Here is a 17,342-nt window from a genome sequence, read left to right as displayed (position 1 = left end):
GGCAAGGAAGAGGGAGAAATGGAGTCGTGAAAATAATGGATGTACTTTATATTTCTGTAGCTACAGACATAAAAAGTTTCAGCCAGAATTTTATTGAACTCATTAATTTCCTCTTGGGTAAAATAGAAAAATGTGCACCAGGATATTATATAGAAGTGTGGGGCTGATTTGGCAAAAGCCTTAATGGAAATCTTACCCAGGTGGCCATGGCTCCTAGTCTCAGATGTTTTCTCGTTTAAAGTCTTATTAGTAACTATGTGGAACTAAAAAGAAGCATTGGAATAAACCAGTAGCAGCCTACCCACCTGAAACACCATAGACAGCAAATAAATCTTTGTAAGTGGAACAACACGACATCTACATGTCCTAGCTTCCCTCTGTTGCTGTGATAAAATGTGCCGACCAAAAGCAACAAAGGGGAAGAGGCATTTATTTCAGCTCACAGCTCCAGGTTGGTCCATCATTAAAGAACTTCAAGGCTAAAACTTGAAGACAGACCTGCTTGCTATTCCACAGAACACTGCCCACCACCAGAGATGTTCAGCAAGAACCACAGAGGCACACAAACAGGCATATGTTCAGCTAGCTCTCACAAACAATCCAAGACCATCTGCCTAGAGAATGTTGCTGCCCACAGTGGCCTTGACCTTCCTACACCAATTAACGATCAAGAGGATCCCCCACAGACATACCCAGAGGCCAATCTGCTCTAGGCAGTTCCACAATTCAGGTTCCTCCCTCATGTGATTCTACCTTGCATCACACTGACGTTTAAAACTAACCAGCACACCAGAGAGCAATGGTCTTCCTTAACCACATACATCAACACTGGACAGTGAAAACATTATCCTGATAGATCATCAATCCAGTGTTCACAGCACGCACAAAAACTACAACAACCACAAAGCTAATCATGAAAGCCAATAAAAATGAATGCCCCCCAAACTTAGCAATTAGCACCCAAATAGAAACCACAGGCATAGCCTATAATTTATCCTCACTTATCACTTCCTCACCTCATGATTAACTGTTACAATCTCTGTATCCTAGTCCATGGCACAGAAGGATCTTATCAAAAACACTTCAGCAATAATTTTTCCTGCCCATAAAAAGAGACTGAATTTACCCAACCTAAAAATAGAGCATATTTCCACAATATCGGGGCCTTTCTTGGAAGCTGTGCTGCTCAGGTATGCAAAGTTCTTGACTCCTGGTGATATGAACATCATGCAGAAGAAGGAACCACCATTTATCTCACTGATGCAAATATTTGTGAGTTCTTCTTGATTTCCTTTCCAGATTCTGTTGGGTCAGATTTTACAAGGCTCCATTTTTCAGGCTCTGGGCTGTCTGTCCATTGTCATTGTTAGCAGGAAGATTTAAGATCCATTTCTGCACCATGGTGAATTCTCACATGATCTTATGAAGCTGCTTTATACCAAACTGGCAGCAACAGAGGGAAAGAGTGATGGTGGCCTCCCGAGCACTCCATCCATGTGGTGAGGCTGCAGGAAGTGGAACACAGGGACTGCAGGTACCATTCTCAAGTGACATTCAAGTCCTAGTCTGAGACCTCCAATACAGTAGTGATTACCCATACACATAGGGGTCAGAGGTCAACACTGGTTATCTTTCTCAATCTCTTTCCACCTTAGTTTAGAGACAGTCTCTCGGCGAATCTGGAGCTCTCTGATTTGGCTATCTCAGCTGGCCAGCAAGGCCAGGGATCCCCCTGTCTCCATCTTCCTAGCACTGGGATTTCAGGCACATGCTACTGCACACAGCTCTCCCATATGGATGCTAAAAAACCAGACCCAGATTCTCATGCTTGCAGAATAAGCTCTTTTCCAACACCACCATTTCCCCATACCCCAGAGCAACATTTTGTTTTCTGTGGCATTTGCCATGTTTCTTGTTTACTAATCATGTGAGATTCTCACGTGACATTTTGTTCTCTAGAAAATGTCCCAAGCAGGACTCAAACAAGAAATGTGTCACAGCAGACACAGTCATGCCTCGTCACTCTGCAATGGAAATGCTGGAAGGCCACCTCTCGCCATCTATTTGTGCCCAAGTGTCACTATGCACACATTTCCCCTTGTCACCTTCACCAGTGAGCAGATGGCAGAAACTCACTGCAGCCAGGAGGAGGCAGGCCAGTCCTTTGGCCCTGTCCTGCCTTCTCTCCATTTGATACTCAGTCTTCCCGCACCGGCTTTTACACAAGAGCAGTTCACGTTCTTCCGAGAGGAGAGCTGGGTGTGTGGGCTTAGTCAGACTGAGCTGTGGCTCATGCTTAAAGGTATTCTGGTACATGGGGGTATAGAACCTTGCCCTTCCCCTTCTGTCATTGGCTAAAGGAAGTTCTTAACACATACAGGATGGAGACTCCATAGGTTAAGAGCACATTCTGGGCAAATATTAGACCCTCCCCACAAGGCTTGGGGGACATCGAGGAAGAAAGGAAGGGTAAAAACCATAAGAAACAGAGACTGGGAAAGAATGCTGTGAAGTGCTGTCTTTCAGACATTACATGGTCAGTCACTGCACTCGTGAGCGTGAGCTCACAGCAACTGTGGTACCTGCACTGAACCATGTCAGTCAACACGCCAGCACGGATAGGAGAGGGGGGTCATGCGGTCACTTCTCAAACTGAAGAGCTGCTGGCAGTTGATGGTTGCTAGGGGAGGAAAGAGTCTTTTTTCTTTAGAGGTGTAGCAGTGGGTATATTGGCTGAGTTCAGGCGCTTGGTCCTACACCCAAGTCCAGGCAGGAAGCAAAAGTTCTTTTTAAAAAGAAGAGGAGGAGCTTGAGACCAGAAGGCGGGAGGTGAGCATCTTGAGAGCGCTCAAGGGGTATGGGAAAGGGGAGGTGGTTGGATAGAACCAAGGTACACTGTACACAGACATGAAGTTGCAAAAAAAAAAAAAAAAACCAAATTTTAAAATATCACTTTTTAAAAAAGTTCTTTAGAAGATGCAAGCTGTGGACTGTGCAGATATGCCACCAGGTAAGAACACTTGCTGTGCAAGCACAAAGAACTGTGTTCAAATCCCCAGCACCTTACATAAAAATCTGAGTATAGCTGCAAGGCCTTGTAACCCCAGTAGGGGCAGAGAGAAGTTAATCTTGGGAGAATAAAGCAAAGGAGAATAGATGAAGACATCTGACATCTTCCTCTAGCCTCCTCATGTGCACACACAGGTGCATACGACTGCATACATGTGCATGTTATACATACATACACATGCACGGAAATCCAGAATGTATAGTTTTCATTCACATGTAGCGATGTACCTTATATACGTACATGATAAAAATGCATCCAGGCAAGGGAAGACTGTATGTCAGATATAGGCAGATGTTAATATTTTGTCCAGTTGTGTCTTTGAGACATGAGATGCATGTAGTATAGTCTCAGGTACATAGCATAGTAATAGTCACCTCAGAAGAAGATTCTCAGACTAGGGGCAAATTAGGCATGGCCACTGACACTGTGATCCTGGTACTGGAGGGGCAGAGACAGGCAGGGGCTCACTGACAGCCATCCTAGCCTAATCGATGAGCAGCAGGTAGAAGTGAGAGACCCTGGCTCAAAAACAAAGAAAGAAAATGGACCACTCTTGAGGAAGGACACTTTAGGTTGGCCTGTAGCCTCCACACATACTTGTACACATATGTGAATATACATCCACACCCACACGCACAAACATACATGGACACCTACACCCACACACAGCCTAGCAGGTGCTGGGTTTAGGGCAGTCATGAGGCCGCAATCCATGCTTTGTCATGAACTGTTGTGGAGGCTCATTTTCAGATCTCTGATGGTGTTGCTGTTGGAGTGCGGAATGCCCCTTAGGCTCACTTGTGTGAACGCCGGGGTTCCCAGCTGGCGACACTGTTGGAGAAGGTTATGAACCCATTAGGAGCTAAAGCCTCTGGGAGGAAGTAGGTCGCCGTCTGGCTTGCCATTCGCTCTGCTTCCTGAGTGGGATGTAACATGACAGCTCTTGCTTCTGCCACCATGTCATCTCTACCATGATGTACTTTATCCCTTCTAGAACGGTAAGCCGTGATAAATCCTTAAATTGCTGACATCTGGGTATTTTATCACAGAAAGGAGAAAGCAACCAAGACAGGTGGTGAGACTAAAACACGCTGTGGGATCTGTGTGTGTATGTGCTAGATGGTTTCCTGTTTTGATTTCTTTCGAAAAACATTGCTTTATAAGTTGTAAGCTGTATGTGCAACATAGTGTCACTCACATAAAAATGTGGAAAAAAAATCCAAAATTATAAATTTTGCTCAGTTGTCCAAGAAAAGTTCCTGACATTTCTTTAGCCACTTATAGCAGGGGATCCAAGAGCAGTGGTTGCCAGCGGAACTCTGTGCTTTCCTCCGTTTCAAAATTTCCCCCCAGTATCCACTATCAGATCACTCATCCCACCGTATCCCCAGCCTGGATGTTTCCTAGAAATTTTCTGTAGTTACACATTTAGGCAGTATGGTCTCTGTGAGACAGTCATCCTATGTTTTGAAAGGGCCACAGCAATGTGGTCTTCTTCCTTTCAACACTCACCAAAAGGTCCCCTTTTGCAAATGAAACCATGCGAAGCTAACTCATAGTCATATGATAACATCAGGGCCTCAAATTAGGGAAGGCAAGAAGTAGTTAGGTGTGTGTGCAGAGAGAGTCTGACTCTTGTTTATGTGAGCACTCCGCAGTGGTTGCATGATATCCTGTTCCAGGTCCAGGGCTGTCCTAGAGCAATCACGCCTCCCTCCACATAACCTTAGGGCACGGTCCTTCCCATAGGAAGAAATGAAAGTCAGCAATTACCTTGCTCTGATTTTGCCCTTAAATATACCTCAAAAGCCCATGTATTAAATAAAAGCTTGGTCCACAAGGCGGCACTATGGAAGGTGGGGCTTCCGGGGAGGTCTTATGGTTACTGGGGCCTTTGAAGGGGACAGTGGAACCCATCCTGGTCCTATTCCTCTTTCTCCCCGTTCCCGGACATGAGGTTTTACTTCCCCAACTCCTTGAGACTGTGCACATCAACTTCAACATGGGCCCAGAAGCACCTGGCCCACTGGGTCATGGAGTAAAACCTCCAGGAACTATAAGCCAAAAGTAAACTCTTACTCTTCACAGATGTATCGCATGGGTTATTTGTCACAGTGAAGGAATGCTGACCAGCACAACCCTTTTTCATACCTTTCTCTCTCTCTTCCTCTTCCCCTTCTTCATGCCCCGTGCGTGGGGGGATGGGACAAGAGAACATTGGTGCCATTACCACAGTACAATGTGGCACACCGGATGTGTGCTTTACATCAGGGCCTTGGCAACAAAGCAAAATATAAGTAGCTTAAGCAGTAGCAGTACACAGACACTTCGATCTCACAGAAGAAGGCCAAAGCCCGCAGCGAGAATATTAACATAGAGGCTCGGATCCTCCTGTAGTATAGGGAGGCTCTGTCCCAGATGCTCCCCACCCTAGCTCCTGAAAGCCTCCGTGCGTCTTAACGGGTAGTCAAATTACTATGATCTACGTGGCTTTTGTCCCCATGGCTTTCCATCATCCTCCCTGAGAGTGGGTCCCTCCTCCCAGCCCTCTCTTATGACAACACTGTTCATGTGGGAATGGGGCCTACTGCAATGACATCACTCCAACTTGATTGTCTCTGTCAAGATCCATCTTCCATATATGGTCACAGTCCGAGATACTGGGAGTGTCAACATATCTTTCTAGGAGAAAATTCAGTCCATAATAACCTTCAAAAGCAACCCAAAAGCCATTGGCTTTCCATAAACCCTTCCTCTTCATTGCAAGTCAAACTCACCCCACTTCTCAAGTCTTCTAAGCTCATCTGTGTCTCCCTCCTTATATCTAATCAGCTACCAGTCTATTCCCAACAGGGTCCACTCAGCATACCCACAGCCACCATCCCAATGTAGACCTTAGTTACCCTGTACCAACTCCATGATGGAGCTCTCCTCATAGGCTTCTTAGCATTGGTCTCTGCTTTCAGTGTTCCAACATATCTTATAAACTGCTGGTTCACCAGTCTTCCTGGAAGACAGGCCTGATTCACTTCCCTCCCTCAAGAGGGCAGGAAAGGACAAGTGACCTGAGGCCTTTCTTACCTCACAAACAAATTAAAATCCCTGGCCTTTGTCTCAAGGCTCCCCTCCCGGTCTGTGACTGCCATGGTCCATGCTGTCACTTTGTCTATTTCCCAAACATGCCCGCTTTGTGTCCTCTGCCTGTTCCATCAGGGCTCTGCCAAGGAGCGAGTAGGCACTCTTGTGGGATAAACTGAAAATAGTCTAACAGAAGAACCACTTGCCAAGGAGTGGACTGGAAGCAAGAAACAGAATCAAACAGAGGAGATGGGTCGTGTAGTGATCAGCAGCAGCTTTCCTGGCTGCAAGGAAGGGGAGGGAGATGTTGTGTCCCCAGCACCCACAGGTAGAAGTCTAAAGGACACAGAGCAGGGAAAAACAAGAACGTATTCCTGGAAAGGAGGAGGAAGCCAACAAGACACCACTATAGCCCTTGTTCACATTCTCCTCTCCAGTCCTTTACTCTCCTCACGTCCCACCCCTTTAGAAACACGTTGATAATATGAAAGGTCACTACTCTAACCCAGGCCACAAGATGACTCAAACAAACACAAAATGAGCTCACGATCGGGGCTTCACATCTTTAATGAAAGGACTAAGATGGTGTCACAGCAGTTTGGAAGGAGAGCTTTAAAAGCATGTGAACGCATAAGCCCACCAAGTGACCAATGCACTCCACAAGCACAAGGTCACCAGACAGCAACAGCACATCCCCAAACACAATCTGCAGTTTCTAGGATGAGGAGGTGAAGGTTCAAGAGGTACCAGACTGGCCAGACCCACAGTGCATCCCCCAGATACAGTCTGAGTTTCCAGAATCATTACTACAACTTCCAGGAGTTTTAAACAACTCAGGGACCAATAAAGGGCAGAGAGAGATCCCTAAGGATGAGTGGAGCAGAGAGCACAGCTGTCACTTCTTCCTATTTGTCCAGTCAGTCTTCTGAAAGTCTTTAGGCAGAGGAAGGGATGGGGACAGAGGAGAGAACAGGTAGGAAAGAAAAGAGAAAAGAGGGGAAAGGACGAAATGGGAAGAGGAGGAGGGAGGGGAAAGGAGGACAGAGGGGGAAAGAGGAGAGGAAGGAGGGGAGAGGAGGAAGAAAGGGGAGAGGAGAAAGGGGAGAGGAGGAAAGAGGGGGAGAGGAGGAGGGAGGGAAGAGGAGGAGGAGGGAGGGGAGAGGAGGACAGAGGGGGAAAGAGGAGAGGAAGAAGGGGAGAGGAAGAAAGGGGAGAGGAGGAAGGAGGGGAGAGGAGGAAGGAGGGGAGAGGAAGAAGGAGGGGAGAGGAGGAAGGAGGGGGAGAGGAGGAAGGTAGGGGATAGGAGGAGGGAGGGGAAGGGAAGGAAGGGGAGAAGAAGAGGGAGGGGAGAAGAGGGAGGGGAGAGGAGGAAGGGGAGAGGAGGAGGGAGGGGAAGAGGAGGAGGGAGGGGAAGAGGAGGAGGGAGGGGAAGAGGAGGGAGGGGAGAAGAAGAGGGAGGGGAGAAGAGGGAGGGGAGAGGAGGAAGGGGAGAGGAGGAGGGAGGGGAAGAGGAGGAGGGAGGGGAAGAGGAGAAGGGAGGGGAAGAGGAGGAGGGAGGGGAAGAAGAAGAAGGAGGGGAAGAAGAAGAGGGAGGGGAAGAGGAGGAGGGAGGGGAGAGGAGGAGGGAGGGGAGAGGAGGAGGGAGGGGAAGAAGAGGAGGGAGGGATGGAGAAAAGAGGAAGGAAGATTTGGCATCTGGAAGAACCTAGCTCACCAACATCACTCAGTCATAAATTGCCCTTGAGCAAGTCATCTCAGCCTCTGCAGCTCAGTTTCCTGATGTGTAGATGTGCAATTAACAGCTTTGTAGACTAAATGAATTGTTCCAGGAATCAGATGAATTATGGCTCTCCTGTCTGAGCGGAATAAATGGATCCAAAATACATGTCCTTCCATTTCCCTTCATGATAAAATTGTAGAGTTGGACCAGCATCCCTGAAGCTCATTTCAGCTGCCTGAGAATTCCTCCGTGTAGAGAATTCTTCAGCTTCCCTGTCAAAGCCTCAGACAGCACACAGTGGGATCAGGTCTCTCTCTCTCCTCATCAGCCTTTTTTGTTGTAGGATCTGTTCCCAGTCTCCATTCCCAATGTTCTGTAAAGAAGACATTTGATTTCCCCTTCTTCTCTGCCCCACCCAACAGAGACAGTACATACTCTCTGAAGGGAGAAATAACGGCAAAGCTATTTGTGTCTAAGCACTGGGTACCTTGTAGTAGTACACATGGCAGGCAGGTGGCCAGCGCCTCATGCATGAGAAACAGTGCCAGCACAGTCCTCTCCTCCCCTTCCCACATTTGCTGTCCTCTTGTGGAAGACAGTCTCCTATGGGACAGCTTCTGCAGGCTGTTCCAGGTTACTCCATCTCTCACAACAAGAACAAGTGGTCCCCACTCAAGAATGACCCCGCCTTCAAAAGACAATGCTGCTCCTGAGTGTCTCAAAGGGGACAGCAGTGGGACTGAGCACTCAAGGTTCTCTGACACTCACCAAAGACAGTGGAAGCTTTCCATTGTCTGTGACTCAAGATGAAATACTCTCCAGACATATCCATGAACCAACCCAACGCAGCAGGACTTGAGAGCCAGTCATAATGCCCAGTGGCGACATTATCCTTGGAAACACATGTAAAAGTGTCCTGGACATAGGAGAGAGATGCTCCCTCTGTGCTGTCATGTTTAATGTGAACTGCAATATGCTTTTACTGCCACTAGTTCCATCGGGTAACGATCATGGCCATGATCCTCACCTCTGTCCCCTATGAAAGCACACAGGTCACAGTTCTCACAAGAAGAGTTTATGGCTCCCACTTGTACATACAAGGTCCGATTGCTCCACCATTCCTACTCTGCATGGCCTACATCTTCCCATAGGGCCATGGCCCGTCATAGGTACCTGGCAAAGTGCCATGAACAAAGCATGCGTTAAGTACCTGCTTCCTGCATTGGTGATTTTCGTATCACTGAAACTCAGTTAACCTGATACAAACAGCTTAAGAGCGTCTCTTTGCCCATTGTGGCAGAAGATGGTCACATCATGACAGACAAGAAACAGAGACTGGCAGAAACCAGGCTAAGCTGCAGTCTTCAAAGGGACCCACTTCTGCCAACTAAGCCCATGTGCTAAAGGTTTCACTCCCCAAACAGCACCAAGTAAGGAACACATTCAAAGCATAAGCTTGGAAGGATATTTCATATTCAAGCTACAGGACCACTGAATTAAAGGACCTAACACATTGCAAGAAATCGCCCATCTCTGTACGTATCATCCAGTCTTACCTCATAGAGTCAGAGCAAGTCGATAAACATCAAACAAGGGTTCTACTGTGTGGTAGACATTCTCACCACGTGTTAAGAAGTATAAAATATGCACATTTGACAGTGTAGAGATTTCTAAAGAGAGAAATAAGGGCTGGGGATAGGACTTAGGCATGAAGACCTGAGCTTAACTTCCCAGCACCAGGTGTGGTGTTGTGTATTTATAATCCCACTGCTGCAGAGAGAGAGGCAGGGAGATCCCAGAGCTTGTTGGCTAGCCAGCTTCGGTTAATCAGCAAGCCCCAGGTTCCAGTGAGAGACCCTGTCTCAGTAAACAAGGTGAGTGGTTCCTGAAGACTAACAGAGGCTGAGCTCTGGCCTAGCCAATTTTGAGTACACACACACACACACACACACACACAGAGTACAGAAGTGTGTGTGTGTGTGTGTGTGTGTACATATACACATGGAGAGAGAAAAGCACAAGCCAAGTCCTCCTACTGTTTTAAATACAACCTCCAGGCGACAGAGGTACCTGTTTCACCCTGTGGATGAGTCAGGGTTCTGGAATGGCAACCTGGGGTTACAACCCTACATCTAACCCCTGTATCTCCCAATCCTGGCTGATGACTGTACCAAAATCCAAGGCTCTCCGTAAGAATTTCACAAGAAAATACCCAAGCAATACTTAAGAGTCCTACTGTAGACAGCACACACAGATAGGCCTACCAGAAATAAAACAGGCAAAAGCAGCAGGCGGGGATTGCCAGCACACATTGGTAGCCCCTGACTGAGCACACATCAGACAAGTAGGCTGGCATTCCTCTAGGCTGAGACTGTATGTGAGACCAGAATAACTTCAGCCAGTGTCTACAACTATCCAGATGTGTCTTCAGAGTACCCTGGATGTCCTCAAAAGAACACATGGACACTGTGTTCTCAACACTGACACCTCTGGCCTTGCCACTCTCAGAATGGTATTCCATTACGCCATGCTTGTGTCCTCACCCACCAGACTTCCTATGCCACTGTCTCTCCAGAGGGTGGCACCTCCACTAGAGCACATATTTGAGTGATTCTCACACTGGAGGAAGGGGTCTATTGCCTATTTGCCTTCCTATTGCAATTGCCATAGATTTCCCTCAAACCTGTCCTCGGTAGCTGACAGGTTAACCCCTAGAAATTAATATCCCCAGCACAGTCCTGTGCTTCCTGTGGAGCATCAGATAAGTGAGAAAAATGAATATAACAGATTGGGGGGGTTGGGAGAAGGTCAAAGAGTGAACCTAAGTTAGCTGGCGTGACTCTAGAAAACTCTGTGGAAGACAAAGACAGTAAACCAAAGTATGAACAGGCAGATCATAAAAGCTCCAGACTGAAGGGGAAAAGTAAGCCTGGGTGGGACAGGATTCTGAACCGAGGGGTGGGGAGGAAACCCTCATCAAATGGCAAGGAGGACTCAAAGTGGTGGAGCATATTTGTCAGGGGTGATGGGTAATAAAGGCTGGAATACAAGGTGCTGGTTCTCTGGTCTTTTAGGTTCTTTTCAAATTCATATTGGAACCCCAGCCCTCAAAGTGATCGTATCATTAGGTGGGGCCGTTGGAAGGAAATTAGACAGACTCCCTTGCACGTAAGATCAGTGCCCTCAATATAAAAGCGTACACAGAGATCCCCATTTCCGCTCTGGCTCCCAGGACTGAATAAAGTTGTGGTCCCCCACCCCCACCCCCCAGAAGATCCCAGATTTTGAGACACACATGAACTTATGATGGCTGAAGAGGCAAAGGAGACGCAGAATGGAATCTTTGGGGATAACCAGCCACAAAATCGGGGTAGAATAAAGTGAACTCCCAAAAGCACACTCAAAAATATATGAAGTAACCCAGCAGGATGCGTCCTGCTTCCATGACCACATGAAGTAGCTTCAAAACAGAGGACCAGGTGAGCACCTTCTAAGCGAGTTTCAGAGAAACAGAAGAGGAGAGGACGGTAGGTTTGAGAAGGAGGGATTCCTAGGGTATCCAGGAACAAGAAGTTAGGAAATCACAAAGAGAGGTGAAGCCCAGGAGCAGAGGCCACATTTGAAGGAGTTGAGCAGTGAAATGAGGCATCAGGGTCAAACCGAAGAGGGAGGGATGAACGAACAGACTACAAGAAAAACCAAAGGGAGAAGTGGATAGGGACAAGCAGTGAAGAACAGAGCCAGTTCCTGCACAGGATCCAGGATGTGTGCAGGCTGGAGCTCGGAAAGGAAGACTGAGACTGTTCTTTCTGAAGCAGGAAGGATAAGGGGTAGAAACGGGAAGGGATGCAGACAAGGTCAAGATAAGGACAAAAAGACTCCAGGCAGATGTGTAAGGCTTTGGAGATCGCTACACACTTCGGTACCATTCTGAGATACTAACCTAAAGTGTGTCCTGGAGTGGACCCGCCAAGTCCCTTGGATACTCTAGACAGTCTCAACCTACCTGAGACTAAAGATGGTCTATGTGTTGTTGGTTTTTTTCCTTCGATCAGTCAGTCAGCCTTGAAATCTTTTACAATTATAATAAAAAGGACACCTTCTTCTACTTACTCCAAATGTTTCTTCATCACCCAGATCACGGTGTGCACGCAGAAGGTACTCAGCAGAAGAGTTTCTGCATCACCAGAATGTCCTCCTGAGTCTCAGGGGCCAGATGAATGCCTTATCGCCACTCTCCCTGCCTTATCACCACTCTCCCTCATTCAGACCCTATCTGCAGCCACTCGGGTGCCCTGTGCTATATCATCTGTCTTTAGGTAATTCAGTCTTGATTTAAAAATTAAAAGTTATCTAAAGCTAAAGCACAAATAAGGCACAAATGTCAAATAACTTAATGTTCCAGGTGTTTTAGATCCTGCCCTTTTTGCAAAGTGTACACACTGACTTCTAAGTGGTTTGGTTTTTGTTTTTCTTTGAAAGTCAAATGACATATCCTGGGCACTAAGGAAGGGGCTCCATCAGTTCCTTGAGAAAGTGCCATGGTGTGCTTTTATCCCAAACCCTCTGTAGTTTCAAGACCAAGAAAGGAAATACCCACAACTCACAGAATCCTCTCCACTGACACTCCTGACGGAAAGGTCTGGGGTTCCTGTCTGCTGTAAAGCACTGTTTTCACACTAGCAATCTTCCTGTCCTCTACAAACAGGGAGCCCCACCCCATGCCCACAGTAATGATCTGACCTTAATGGTTTCTTTTTACTGCTATGAACTGATTGGCAACTCCTAAGATGCTCTTTGTCACTCTGGAACAAGATGAACAAGCAGGGAAAGAAATTCTCCTGGGAAAGAGCTCCTGCAAAGGCCTTCCTAGTAGAAAGAGCTCTGCAGTCAGGACCCAAATTTAAAGTCTCTTTGTGTGCACAATACTAACTACATGACCCAGTGTGTGACCAGAGTAGTTTAGCTATACTTACAATGACTTAAAAAAAAAAAAAAAAAAAAAAAGCAAAGAACTGAAAACATAATCCCTAGCAAGGTCATTTAATAACACATATATTTCTAAGTTGAAGACATATCTTATAGTGCCTGTGAAATTGTGCAAGACTGCTTGAGGAAAAAAAAAATAGTGTTAGGCTGGCAAGATGGGTCAGTGGGTAACTGTACTTTCTGCCAAGCCTGGCAACCTGAGTTTGATCCCCAAGATCCACATGATAAGAAGAGAGAATTAACCTCTGCAAGTCATCCCTTGACCACCACTAGAACACCAGAGAGTACATATGTATGTACACACACTAAATAAATAAATAAATAAATAAATAAATAAAGTGTTTAAAAAAAACCAAATGATCTATGTCCTTAAATACCAAATTACAGTTCATTGCTATGTTGGCAAGCACATAAAAGTTTTTAAGATAAAAGAAGCCATGGCATCTCAAATCATGCATGTTTCTGAACATGGCAGGCAAATCCATTAGGTGCTATGGGTTTATTTTATGATACAACGATTCATCTGTCCCAAGGGCTAGGCACATCCGAAGCATCTTCTCAGCCCCTGTAAATATAAACAGATCAGAGGGAGCATGTCTCCATCTAGTAGGGAAGCCACCTATCACCTGCTGGGAAGAATTCTTGGCAGATAACAAAACCAGCAATGAAGAAAAAGAGATGGGAACTGGATGAATTTTAGGCTGACAGTGACAAACCCCTCAAAATGAAGACATCCTTGATAGCAACAGAGAATACACAACTCATGAAAAGGCTCCACTAAAGATGTCACCTCTATGCCCCTTAGCAATGATCTCAGACCTCTTTCAAAAAAGAAAACGGAGCGGGGCGTGTTTCTGTGGATGTCAGAGATGCTTCAGTGTGCTGGAACGCAGGATCCAAACCCAACTGACATGATAATAATCGGGGCATGCTAATCAGATTGTGTAAATGTCTGGTGCACGGCACAGCCATGGTGTCCCCATGACTGATCTTTTATGTACAACAGCTCTGTCTATTACTCTCAGAAAGGCCTCAGTTACAGCTAGTGTATCAAAATATGCACTCTTGGTGCTCCTTGGTACATGTGCCTTTAAAAAAAACAAAAAAAAACAAAATGAGGGGCTGGGGATGTGCTTGCCTGGCACACACAAAGCCCTACATCCATTCTTCCAGCACCATATCAACCTGTCATGAACACATGCCTGTGGTCCCAGCACTTAGGAGGGAGGAGCAGAAGAATCAATAGGTCAAGGATATCCTTAGCTACAAAACAAGTTCAAAGCCAGTCTGGGATTTTTTTAAAAAATGTAAAAGGAAAGGAAAAAAAAGGAAACCAGATATGGTGAGTCCTGTAATCTCGGCCCTCTGAAGAGTGAGATAGGATCTCCATGAATTCTATACCATCCTATGCTACATAGAGAGCTGCAGGCCAGCCTAGGCTATCAAGTGTGAAGATAGATAGATAGATAGATAGATAGATAGATAGATAGATAGATAGATAGATATAAAAATAAATAAATAAATACAAAAATAAATAAATCATAATTGCACTTGCACATTTAAAAATTGTCCCCAGGGCTGGGGAGGGGATAAGGGCACTAGCGGGATGGCACACTTGCCTTTGCTAACCTCATTATCATCACTGAACCACCAACATGCTCGGGCTACAGAATACAATGGAAAGGATGCAGGGCAGCAGACAGGGGAGCTGGGGAAGACTTGAGAATTATCTTATTAGAATCACTAGCTCAGAAAAAGATGCATTCCTTCCAGATATGAATGGCTCTTGCATGTGCACGCACACACACACACACACACACACTTCTCCACAATGCTACTCCTTCAAGGTCATTTATCATCAGCACAACAACCTACTAATGTTTTATTAAAAGAAGAATCTCAGCCTAGGACTGCCAGACCTTACCCAAGCCCCACTTATCAAAGGTGTTACTCTGGCTGACAGGCAGCTGCTAAGTGGCACAGAGTTTACGTGACTTTATATGTGGGGAAAAAAAAAAAAAAAAAAAAAACCCTACAGGCAAGCACAGTACCTTAGTCCCCATTAAACATTCTGTAACAGCACCTCCATAAGCTGGACTTAGCATTTTAGCCTGCAGGGAGCCCTTGAACGCACACAACCAGCCAAAATTTCCTGGCTAATTTTAACCCTGTAGAGTCTGGTACACACTAAATTTTAAAGCCACACAGCAGCGAAATATGTAGTCTGCCTGAAAAAGACATTCCTTGGCCTTTGAGGTTACAGCTTGACTTGTTGAAAACAAAACAGAACTTTTAGACAATTGTCCACTGAGAAATGTAACAAACTATATAGCTAGAAGGCTTCAGACACCCTGGTAAACAATGTTTTAGTGAAGATGCTCTCTAAAGGTCTGAGGGCAGCCTTGTTCAGTTCAGATCTGCACTCACAGGCCTCTCTGGAATGCAAATGACACACCTGAAATACTAGGAAAGAGTAGTCAGGGGATTGGGCTCCTAATAACACCATCCGGGTAGAAATCGTCCCCTAGATGATTTCACACCCAAAAGTTACCTTCTAGTTAGTATTTCAAATTTTCCCTATCCGTGGTGTTGTCTGTGAATCTGGAAGGGACTGTACCTGGAAGTGGAATGTTAAGACTGCCGGGAGGAGATCCCAGAAGAAAATGCAGTCTCAGATGGAAAGTCCGGGAATCCTGGGGGGGGGGGGGGGGGGGGAGGTATTATTCGGAAAAGAGGAGAGGTGGGGAAGGAAAGACTGGGATGATGCGGAAAGGGCTAACCAGATTGCTGTAACAAGGAGTTCCTGCGTTTCTTTGGCGCTGAAGGCTCAGAGGTGAGCAAGGGGCTGGGAAGTATCTGCAGTGTAAAAACAGTCAGGAAGGAAGCAGCAGCGCCAAGAGGCACTTAGAATCTTATTAGAGTGAGGCCAGTCTTTCCCTGCCTACCACACAGTGTGGAAATCCCGAGCAGCCACCCTCCCCTTGTTCACACACACACACACACACACACACACACACACACACTCATCACTTGCTTGCAGGCACACACTTTGCTGCACTCGGTATGCAACAAGCCAGCGTTTAGAGAACGACAGATGTTCATGATGCCCACCCTCTGTAAATTCTTTCATGAAGCACGCGCGCGCGTACACACACACACACACACACACACACACACACACACACACACACACACGGTTCCCATGCGCTCTGTAAGCCGTCGTCACAAAAACCAGCATGGCACCATGCCGGGAACCGTGGGGACCACGGGAGCAAGCCTCCATGGCATTGGTATCTGCCTGACTTGGGGGCACCCTGAGAGCAGCCTTCTCAGCCCTGGCCAGTCACTACATGAGCGATGCCAAGTACGCGGATCGCGGTGTCTTCGCTCCATGACGGCGCGCAGACTCAGCCCCGAAGCCCCAGGGACAGAGAAAACTGGAGTCGCCACGCTAAGCGCGCCCCACGAAACACGCAGCTCTGCACCCTGGCCTGAGGCCGTCGGAGAGGTCCCTGGCCAGTTCTGGCTCCCGCAGCTGGGTAGCGCCCGCCCGGGTGCCTCCCGCTGGCTCGCCACGCTGTCACCGCACTGGGTCCTCTTGGTTTTCCACATGCGCGCACAGACACGCGTCCTGCCCTTCCCCGGCCAAACCGCCGGCACACCTGCACACATGTGGTGATGCAGACCCCTCCGGCATCCCTAGGGCGCCTCTGGCGGACCAGAGGCAGCCCCGCAGCCGGCTGTCACTCTACGGGAACGCTGCGGGGGGCTCCCAGGCGCCCCTTCCCCTGGGAGATGCGCGCCGCGACGTGGCACTTACAGTTCTCAGGAACTGGATCTCGTCCTCGCCTTCGCCCGCATCAGCCATGGCTCCGCGCTCCTGGCCGGGCCGGCTCCGGAGCCCGGTGGAGCCCCGCGACCGCGGCCACTTATGCTGCTGCTGCGGCGGCGGCAGCGGCGGCTTCTCTGGGCGCTCTAGTCACTGCTACCCGAGATGTTCTGGGGGCTCCAGTGGCTGCTCCTCCGGTCGCTGCCCCTGCGGCGGCCACAGCCAAGAAGCCGGAGGCGCTCCGGGGGCCGCGCTGCTGGTGCCGAGAGCCCAGCGGTCGGTCCCCCTGCAGCGCGGCGGAGGCGGGCGCGCGGGGGCGGCCGAGGCGCGGGGCCTCCCTGCGCCGCACGGTGCGGGAGGAGGGCAGCCCGGCGTGAGGACGCAGGGAGGAGGCCCCCACTGTCCGGCGCGCTCGGCCCCGGCTCCCGCCAGCGAGTGCCCGGAGCCCGCGGAGCCCGGCTAGTGCAGCGGCGGGGGCGGGCTGGGGGCGGGCGGGGAGGAGCTGCCAGCCCCGGCTGCTGCAGGTAATCCGCAGCCCGCTCCTCCGGCCGCCAGCGCCGGGGCACAGCGCCGCTTACTGGCTGCTCGAGGAATCAGCCGGCGCGAGCCAGAGCGCTCAGCCAGCCACTGCACCTGTGCCCTTCCTGACCTCAAGT

The 17,342-nt window shown here is 48.2% G+C and overlaps 1 protein-coding gene across 1 annotated transcript in view; it reads right to left on the bottom strand.

The window, feature by feature from the left end:
* The window catches only part of Ryr2 (ryanodine receptor 2), a 566,557-nt gene extending 549,629 nt beyond the window's left edge, over positions 1-16,928 (bottom strand). The window contains exon 1 of the mRNA XM_076939363.1: positions 16,678-16,928. Within this exon, the coding sequence (XP_076795478.1) occupies positions 16,678-16,725 (48 nt within the window). The 5' untranslated portion in view covers positions 16,726-16,928. The remainder of the gene's footprint in view (positions 1-16,677) is intronic.
* Between the last annotated feature and the right edge of the window lie 414 nt (positions 16,929-17,342).

Source organism: Arvicanthis niloticus, chromosome 8 (genome assembly GCF_011762505.2).
Source record: "Arvicanthis niloticus isolate mArvNil1 chromosome 8, mArvNil1.pat.X, whole genome shotgun sequence".
Taxonomy (NCBI): domain Eukaryota; kingdom Metazoa; phylum Chordata; class Mammalia; order Rodentia; family Muridae; genus Arvicanthis; species Arvicanthis niloticus.
Note: the sequence above shows the minus strand (reverse complement) of the source record. Positions and strands in the feature narration are given on the sequence as shown.